The sequence below is a fragment of the Tursiops truncatus genome, chromosome 21, assembly GCF_011762595.2.
Source record: "Tursiops truncatus isolate mTurTru1 chromosome 21, mTurTru1.mat.Y, whole genome shotgun sequence".
In the NCBI taxonomy this organism is placed as follows: domain Eukaryota; kingdom Metazoa; phylum Chordata; class Mammalia; order Artiodactyla; family Delphinidae; genus Tursiops; species Tursiops truncatus.
In genome coordinates, this window is record NC_047054.1 from 6,078,231 (window position 1) to 6,088,067 (window position 9,837).

The following is a 9,837-nucleotide window of genomic DNA, read 5'->3' on the forward strand; positions in this document are numbered from 1 at the left end:
TGACAATGTGGCTATGGTGGGCAAGCATACCCTCTCTGACTTCCTGGGAGACACAGCTGTTTCTGGGCCCTCAAGAGGACTCGTCAGTTGTCCTATAGGCTCAGGTGGCCCATGGACATGCTCTTCGAAGCTCCCCTTCCAGCCTGGGCTGCTCACCTTTCCCTGAGGGGAACGTGCAGGATTTCATGAGCCTCGTCCAGCCAACAGGTGCCGGCAGTAAAGCTGTTGTCAAAGGGCTGCTGTGTGTGTGTCTGTGGGGAGAACCCTCAGGAATCATCTTCAGCAAATCCAAAACACTTTTGAATAGAGCAGTATGCAAAAGACCTCTATAATAAGTAGCGTAATAATAAAAATAATGATAATGATGATAGTGATGATGGTGTTAATGATATTAATGCTACGATGGCTGTTAATAATAATAATAATCAACTTAAGGAAATGGAGATTAGGAAACAGATTCCCCCAAGTGATTGACAAGGATTTACATTGTCACAGTTTAAGTGACCAACATAGGTAGACTAATGTATTTCTAATTACCCTCGTGATCATTATATTGATGAGTTAAAATAGAGGAGGAGCAAAAGTGTAGAAACAAAACCACAGGACGATAATCTTTTTGTTCAGTATTTTTTGGCCCTCCGTAAATACTGGCATTTGAGAAGGGAGTTCTGTCTACATAAAGTGTGAGCGTTGTACAGAAAATTTTCTTCCACATAATGGAAAACTTAATGTAAATGACACTATTAACTCATTGTTAATTCACTCCATTGCAAGGTGGATACATTCATGAACGACTTCCTTCTGAACTCTAAACCATCAAGGGAATCTGTTGGGAAAGATTGCCAAGGATATTCAGGGAATTAAGAAAGTGACCAGAAGTTTGCTTTTCATTTAAGAAGTGTCCCAAATGGCAGAAATCTTTTTGTTAAGTACAAACCATAATACATTAAGAATATTAGTACTTTGAAAATGTGCATGCCTAAAGGTACTTATAAATACACACACACACACACCCCACTTATTCCTGCGGTCTTCCTTTTATTCCTTTTGGAGGGGCTAGGCAAAATGTATCCTCATTACCCGAACGCTGTTTTCCTCTCTCAGCATATTTATGCATGATGCTGACAAGTAAACATATTTTAGGTCGTCTACAAATAGACCCTTCTGACCCTTATCTGGACAGCACCCTGGATATCATGGCAGCTCAGAGTGTGAACCACGCTTTGAGAGAGTTGGAGAAGCCCAAAAAGCTGGATGGGGAAGATGCCCATCATTGTAGTGTTTGTCTCAAGAAGGTGCCCGCCACCAAGAGGTTGACTTTGCACAGCACCCCAAGGTCCTGATCCTTGTGCTGAAGCAGTTCTTCGGATTTCACAGGTGACAAAATGGATAAGAAAGTTCTGTATCCCGGGTGTTTCGACTTGCAACCATACATGTCAGAGCAGAAGGCAGGACCACTGGATTATGTGTTCTGTGTGGTGCTGGTGCCCTCTGGGGGCAGTTGTCACCGACAACCCTACTTCTGTTACGTCAAAGCTGGGGACGGCCAGTGGTATAAAATGGACGATACCAAGGTCACCGCCTGTGACGTGGCTTCTGCCCTGAGCCAAAGTGCCTATGTCCTCTTTTACGTCCAGAAGACCTCATTGGAAGGAGACGGTGGGGGACCGTCACCGGGAGGGGCACCGACATCCCTGGGGCTGACCCCGCAGGCATGGATGCAGCCCACAGGGAACCTGGAAGAGACGCCAGCATCAGAGTTCCTGGGAACACCTGGAGGAAACAGATGTTCAAGAAATCACCTTAGAGCAGTGGAGATGCCGCCGAGAACACAACCGACCTCAGCCTGAACCTCAGGAAGATCGAGTCTCCCCTGCCTGCCCATGCTGTCGTGATTCACCCGTCGAAATATGGAGATGGGATGAAAATGAAACTTCCTGAACAGGAAAACTGCCGGCTCAACAATCCAACCAGAGGCACCCCGCCTCAGGGACCAGTAAACATCGACCACATCCCTTGTCTCAGAGGGAAGGACTTCCAAGAAGAAGAACGAGAAGAAGCTGAGGTCTCTGGATGCACTGCAGTAAGCTCTGCTGCACATCTGCAAACACACACGCCCAACACCCACAGTCACACACACACAAACCCAGTCGTGTATAGGAAATCGTGTTGCAGGTGTGAATAATCTAGTCTCGTGAAAGGACTGCGTGTCTGCAGTGTTCACAGGACACGATATTCAGTGGCAACTTGTGCCTCCTTCTCAGGAGTGTGGTGTACGCCGCAAAGCTACTGGAGCAGGTGGGGTTGATTACTGGGTCTGAGGACTTTCCACTTGTTCTGCGTTTGAAGACTCATTTGTTGACGGGGTGCAGGATGTCTGAATTTTTGCACTATGGAATTCTTATGAATCAGTTGAATGACTTTCCAGTATTGCACTTGGAGTGCATTAGTCAGAGATGGAGAATGGTATTAGCGCCAATTTTTCTAGGGGATTCGGTGTTGCACATACTTGGCAGTTGTCAAAAGAAGTCTGGTGGTGTGGACATACTTACTCTGAATATTTGGGGTTGAGTATGGATAATGAGCTGTGTGGCATCACCTGGGTAGATGGAAGGTACCCCACCATCTCAAAAGTGACAGCACGTGTTTCTGTTGAGCCCCAGATCAATGCTGTCTCACTAAACCCATCCTGTGTCCTGAAACCCTGTCCCCTGTATTTTCAGGTCCAAGAAAACCGAGCCCATCCCTAACAATTCCAATCCCAGATGGCTACGATGACAGACTCCTCTTCTTTAATCCTGTGATGTTCAGAAGATTCCATAAAATAGAACATGTGTCAGGGCCTATTCAGACGCTTTGAAATGCCAGAAGTAAGGATCAGTGGTGTTTTGTTTTGTGAGAATCTGTAAGGAAGTGCTGGGACAGGATGAGGTCATGAGATAAGGGAATATAAGGAATAAGGTCAGACCCGGGTCACAAAGAGAAAGGTCATTCCAGAAGTTCCCGTAGGTGTGGGCATGGCCCCGAGTGTGCCGGCTCTGCTTTCCCGATATTTTAACAACCTTGTGCCTTCAACCAGCAGCTGCCCTTGACGTACAGGCTTCTGCGGAGTGAAGATGCTCTCCCCAAACAGTTGTTCTGTGTGGAACATGGTTTCCTCTTCCCGGGAAGCCCTCTCTACACAGCTCGGTGAAATAAGATAGAGAGTATGATTGTGGAAGGAACTCTTCATCCACTTAGATCAATTCAGAGGTTTTGGGACAAAATAACAAAGAGATTTCTGAGGTCTGGGAGGGCAGACATGCCTGTCTCTCTAGCCCCAGGTGGTTTCCATCTGCAGACATAGGTTGAGGGGCCTCAAAAAGTGTAGGACTAGATAGATGTCTTTGAGACTTCCCCATGACCTTGCCTGACCAGGGTCGTGACATTCTGGGAAACATGACCAGTGGAGCTGAAGATCAGAGCTGTGTCACCACCAGGGCCTGAAAGGGTAGATGGGGTCGAGGGACGTTGGAAGAAGTGGAGCTGAGTTGTGTGGAAAGAGCTGTGGAGAAAGGGGACACTCAGAGAGTGGGGCTGAGTCTCTGCCCACTTTCCGAGGGTGCAGACCTGAATCCCTGTGTTTACAGGGGCATAAAGAAGACCAGACACCAACACTTGGCTCCTTTAGCCACAGACTTTATTGTTTGAATAGTTGCAACTATTATTCTATACACAAATTTTAATTTCTTCCAAACTCTACATTCTATATTGCTAGACCACTTTACTCTCCTTTTTATGCCACATTTTCATGAAGAGGTATTTCACCAGATCACAATTTGCCTGAATGTGTGTTAAAGGATTCTTTTAGAGGCTCCTTCTTCCACATACTCAAGTCATTTTTTTTCTGATGTAAAATCTAGCTATAGCTCCATTTTGATTTTTAGGATTGCTGCATCCTCAATGTGAGAATTTAATGTTGACTAAGAAATAAGTGACCACTGAAAATTTCCCTTCCTTCAGAACACTGAAGGTGTGATGTACAGTCTGAGCACACATGTACCGGAGAGGTTGCTCTATGAATAAAGAATTTCTCATGACCTTACATTGAATAACTTCTCCAGTATGAATTATTTATAAGTATGCTCTGGTGTTGCTCAGCAAACTTTCGTATTTCTCAAGTCTTCATCTTTGTTCTTGATTTAGTGTTTATTCTTTCACTGAGTTTCTTGTGCACATCAAACCTGGTGCTTGGCTGAATGTTTATTTACAGTTATTATAGTCTTAGTGGTTCTCCACTGGGAGTTGGCTCATGTTGACCATAATTATCAAAGGATAACTAGGGGTTGGTTATCCTCTGCTCAAGCCCTCTGGGACAGGGGTCCCCAACCCCCAGACCATGGACCAGTACTGGTCTGTGGCCTGTTAGGAACTAGGCCGCACAGCAGGATGTGAGCGGCGGGCAAGCAAGCAAAGGTTCATCTGCTGCCCCCCATAGCTTGCATCACCACCTGAACCATCCCCGTGGCCCCCCATCCGTGGAAAAATTGTCTTCCACGAAAGTGGTTCCTGGTGCCAGAAAGGCTGGGGACCACTGCTCTAGGGTCTTTAGAGTTGGGAGCTGTTGCTAAAAACACCCATACTGTATTTACAGAGTGAATTCTGCTAAGTTACCTGAGGTCAGGCCAATGACTAAAGGCTTTGCCACAGAGACAGGGCACATATGGATCCACATCCACAGGTGATGCCTGTCTGGACTGAGGAGCGTGATGCCTGAACAAGTGTCCATATTGATTACAGACAGAGTTTCTTTAGTGGGTGTGAACCTTGGTGTGGTTAAATGCTAAAGCTATGCTGGTGTTCCATCCACATTCCTCACATGTATGACGCCATGTCATCTCAGGTCAGAACGTCTACTGAGGGCCCTCCTGACTTTCTCTCCAGTGCTGAATTCCCTCATGTCGTCTAAGGGAAGAGTCGTGACTGAAGCATTTCCCACACCACTGACATTCATGGGGCTGCTCTCCAGTGTGGGTTCTCTCATGTCTTCTCAGGTTTGTACATTGACTGAAAGCATTCCCACACTGCTGACATTTATAGGGTTTCTCTCCTGTGTGGGTCCTTTTGTGCCGAGTCAATTCAGAACTGTGACTGAAGGCCTTCCCACACAGAAGACATATGTGTGGTTTCTCTCCAGTGTGGATTCTCTTGTGCTGACTAAGTCCAGAGCTCTGACTAAAGGCTTTCCCACACTTATGACATGCATAGTGCTTCTCTCTGGAATGGATTTTCTTATGTTTTCTAAGGTAAGAGATTTGATTAAAAGTTTTCTCACATAGATGGCATTTATATGGCTTCTCTCCTGTGTGAATTTTCTCATGTTCTTTCAGGTAGGAACTTTGACTGAAGACTTTCCCACACACATGACATTTATATGGTTTCTCTCCAGTGTGGATCCGCTTGTGATTTCTAAGGTTAGAACTTTGAAAAAAGCCACTTCCACAGAGATGACATTTATATGGTTTCTCTCCAGTATGAATCATCTTGTGTCGTCTGAGGCTAGAGGAATTACTAAAGGCTTTCCCACAGAAAGGACATTCACATGATTTACCTCTAGTGTGAATGTGACCCTGTCCGTCAAGGAATGACCCTTGACTAAGTGAATTTCCACACTGTTTGCTGACATTACGTTTCCTCCTTAAGTGAATTGATAAATGTTTAGGTGAAGATCTAGGAGTAAATTCATCACTCAAATCAGTCCATCCAACAGGATCCCGTTGCGTGTGAGAAACCTGTTATGGGAAGGAGATATGAGGCTGTTACTGGTTCACCCACATCCATGCAGACACTCATGCCTCTACATTTACACCCTAGAGCATCAGTTGTTAATAGTCTCCTGTTAAAATGTTTCCAGTGTCAGTTGCATACACATGTTGTGTTACTCCCCTGCAGGCACAAACATTCTCTTTTATTGTTTCCCAACCCAGATATCAGATGAATTTTGAAGATTTCAGTGTGTTTTAGAGACTATGAGATGAGCAATGTTAGTGCAACTGACTTTTTTTCTTAGGTTTCATGCTGCGGTTTTGAGCTCATATTAATTTCTTAACTGATTTTAACCTATCCAAAAATTTTCCCAGAAAGAGCTCAATCTCAGCTTAATTACATACCAGCAATTGTGCTCAATTACCAACTTATCTCACTGCCAGGTCCTTCATTTGGATGACTGGTGTTCCACCCATGAAACTTACCATTGGCATGGTGGCAAATATGTGCTTCCTGTAGACACTTTGCGTGAATATCATTTCTTGTAGTCTAAGCGGACTTTCACCATCTAAAGAAATGGAAAAAATATAGATTTTAGAATGGCATTAGGGAAATAGAAATGTAAACAAACACCAAGGTCCATGTGAGTATCTTTCAAAAGTTGGCACTTAGTTGGAGAAACAATGTATAATAAAGAAGTACTCAAGGTAGTAGAAATATTTTAAAAGTCATTGTCTATTAGAAAAAAACAGGATTAAAATATAAAAATGTAATGTGGTGGAAAGACATTGGGTCAGCAAATGATGGAAAACACATTAAATGGGGCGATCAGGACAAGAATCACTATGTGAAAGTTTAACTGCAGTGAGTTCACAAGCACCCTTTTCCCTAAAGAATAGAAAATGAAGGATTTTGAAGAATTTCAAAACATGAAGAATTTCAGCCCAGTGTCCTCACTTCCAGTTTAGAACATATCGCTCACATCATAAAACTTTCATTTGGTGTTTCCAAGGACTTAACACACTGACTGAAACTCTTTTTCAGTGAAGCACAGGCCCCTGATTCTTACCTGGACTCTGGCCTTGGAGGCATCCTGTTGCTTCACTCCACAGCTCTTTTCCTTGTTCGAGCTGGGAAATCACATCTGATTTGCTGATCTGATACCCTGTTTGATATGAAAAAGAAAAAAAGTGTTGGATTTTGAGTCTGGGCTAATTACCCTTTGCTGTGCTCAAGTCCAGGGTAAGGGAAAGAGGAAAATACAGAGATAATTGAAGGTCAGTGCAGGCAACAACATCTTCAACAGACAGAACAGTGAAGGTCCTTCAGCAGACCAGGAGGAAATCCAGAGCAGCAGCAAACACAGTGAGACCCTCTAGCGGCTGATGCCTGTGCACAAGTTCAAAGAGAGATTACAGAATCCTCAGTGTTTTCCAAATGGGAAAGATTGAAAGACTCTACAGTGGGCTGAATATTACTTTCAAACAGGAGCCAGTAAGGATACGCCTTACAGGAATCATCAAAATTATGTCATATACACGACTCTGGTCTCAAGCCTTCATGGAGTGACTAGAACAGAAGAATCATTTTTAAAATATTTGATCCATTTACTTATGCATTAAAATATCCATTGAATCCCCAGTTCTGTTCTGAGTGTAAACACTGAGTAGCCACAGAGATATGAAATGTGGCCAACATTACTTTCCAGTGTAGTAATGAAAAGTGCCGTGAAAAGAAACGTCTTCGTTTTAAGTAGTTATGAGGACTATCAAAGAAGCAGGAAGGACTTGGAGTGGGACACGGGGAAGCTGATCTAAATGCCTGTTCGGTGAGTGAATGAATGCAGTGAACACACGTGCACGTACATCCGTGTTGACAGACTCACCTACGGAGACCAGGTGGGTGATATTTTCCAGCATCACGTTTCTGAACAGGGTTTTCTGGGATGTGTCCAGCAGGGCCCACTCTTCCTGGGTGAAGTTGATCGCTACATCTTCAAACGTCACTGATTCCTAAAACATCGGGGATGTTCTGGTTTAGACAGAGCGGTCCCTACCACTGTCCAGGGTGGGAGGGTTGAGATGAGGAGGTGATGGGATCTGAGTGGATAAAGGATCACGCTCTGTGTGGGGTTCCCCTCGGTTCTCTGCCAGCGCTGAGCTGGTGTCTGCCTTTCAGGTACATTCACAGAAACCTACACACTCTGACATCATGAAGCTTTATTTCACAGAAATATCACTTGAAGTGTGTTATAATACAACAGTGAAGTTTTTCAATAACCTGGAAATTAGGACTTCCATACAGTTGATAGTGAAATATTCACTTGCGTATTCATAACTCAATCTCTCTTCCCTATTAATTTCAAGGAACTCTACAGATTCATGACAAGACAAACAATAACCATGATGGGCTACCTTGAAAACATGACTATTGGTTTAAATTATGTCACTAGAGGAACCTTTGACTCTCCAGATAGAAACTGCTTTCATTACTTCTTATGAGTGTTGAATCATCCAATATATTATTGTATGAGGGGTTTGCTGTCTAGCAAACCTGGGTTAAATACAAAACATTATTCTGCTAATCATGCCAATTTCACAGAACCATGAAGGGATCCTTCATGTTCCTCAGAACTGAACAACATTCATACAGAACTTGGTACCAGTACGTGCTCTCTTTCTCAACACTACAGGTCGCAGGTGTTCATAACAAACTCTGAGGTCAGATGGTTCAGAAGCATAAGCCGGGGACTCAGGTGGCTGGAGTGAAGGACAGACCTAGCCTGACCATCGCTGCACAGCATAAGGATTCCCATTCTTGACCTTCTCAGGGACCTTGACCTTAGTTATCACTGTTTCTCTTGTAATCTAGTCTCATCTCCATGCTGAGGGATGAAAGAAGCCTAGTGATTGGTTTTTCTCCAATTTTTCAAAAATCTATTAGAGAACCTAATTTTATTCTACCTACTGTACTGTTTCTCCTTTCTGTGCAGCACAGTTAAGAAAATACTCCTCCCTACACATTCCTCCCAGTTATCGAATATGAATAAAAGCTTAATTACTAAGAGGTGGAAGGTGTGAATGAGGGAACGATTGCTAATGGCACTTGGGGTGTAGCTTCAGGAGAAGGAGGCGTCGCTACTCACCAGAGGCTCCATTGTCAACAACTCAGTCGCCAGGAGTCTTTCTCGGAATTTCACTCACAGCCAATCCAAGCACTGAACACGCAAATCTGAGGATGGAGAAGAAGCCATGAGACTCCAGTCCTGTGCACAACTTCCAGACCCACCTGAAATGGAGCCCTGCACCTCCACCTGGCTGTGACCCCAGCCCAGCAAACGGAAACCAGTGGTGCATCCTAAGAACACGGTGCAGTCTCTTCTCTCCCAGATCCCATGTAAGAAGCTAGAGCTATGGTTGCTAAGACAGGAAGTCAAAGTTCAGAGAGCCTGCAAATAAGAATGTGCTAAGCATTGACTTTGTGTGTTCAGCAGCCTAGGGCATCCAGAAGCATTCAGTGTCCTCCTTGATTCAAACCCTCGGGAACCCTGACTCATGCCGGAGTACAGTTTGGTTTCCTCCTGTAGGAAACACTGGAAATCCCCAGATCATTCTTTTCCCTTATGCACCCACAGTGGTCCTCCAACACCCCTGGCAGCCCGCTGGAACCTCACTGCCTTCCAGCTCTCCCTCAACCCTGACTTTTAGTTCTGTCCCCCATCTACGTGGATATTAATCAGCCGAGGACCTATTTCAGGATGCGGTTAAACCAAGGGCTTATTCCACTTGGAGGAACCGTGGCACCCACCCTTCCGGTCTCGTCCTTAACATCCGCTGCTCCAGAAGGAAGCAGGGGTACACGAGTCATAGTGTTCCGGTCGTGGACTGTCTCAACCCTCTGTGTCAAGGTTGCTCAGAAATATAAAATGACTGAGGTTTTGGAGGAAATTGGTTTATTTACCAATTTACAAGTGACACACAAAGGTTCCAAAAACTTGAGTATATGACAGAGTTACACATCTAGAAGAAGGATCAGCTGTCATTTAATTTTGCTCAGCCTGTGTCCTGTGCTCAAATTCCTTTAGGGTAACAA

The 9,837-nt window shown here is 44.4% G+C and overlaps 1 protein-coding gene across 1 annotated transcript; it reads right to left on the minus strand.

The window, feature by feature from the left end:
* Positions 1 to 3,200: 3,200 nt before the first annotated feature.
* LOC141275685 (uncharacterized) lies at positions 3,201 to 9,009 on the minus strand. Its single transcript, XM_073798541.1, has 5 exons — positions 8,891 to 9,009; positions 7,631 to 7,757; positions 6,815 to 6,910; positions 6,231 to 6,313; positions 3,201 to 5,771 (listed from the first exon to the last, which is right to left on the minus strand). Exons 1-5 carry the CDS (start codon positions 8,900 to 8,902, stop codon positions 4,893 to 4,895), a joined length of 1,197 nt encoding a protein of 398 aa, XP_073654642.1. The 5' UTR covers positions 8,903 to 9,009; the 3' UTR covers positions 3,201 to 4,892.
* Positions 9,010 to 9,837: the final 828 nt, after the last annotated feature.

Bases quoted from the DNA above. Each gene is read 5' to 3' on its own strand.
- LOC141275685 (XM_073798541.1), bottom strand. The intron at 6,911-7,630 runs GTGAGTCTGTCA...CATATCAAACAG, and splicing joins CACCCACCTGGTCTCCGTAG to GGTATCAGATCAGCAAATCA. The intron at 6,314-6,814 runs GTAAGAATCAGG...CCATTTCTTTAG, and splicing joins CCTCCAAGGCCAGAGTCCAG to ATGGTGAAAGTCCGCTTAGA.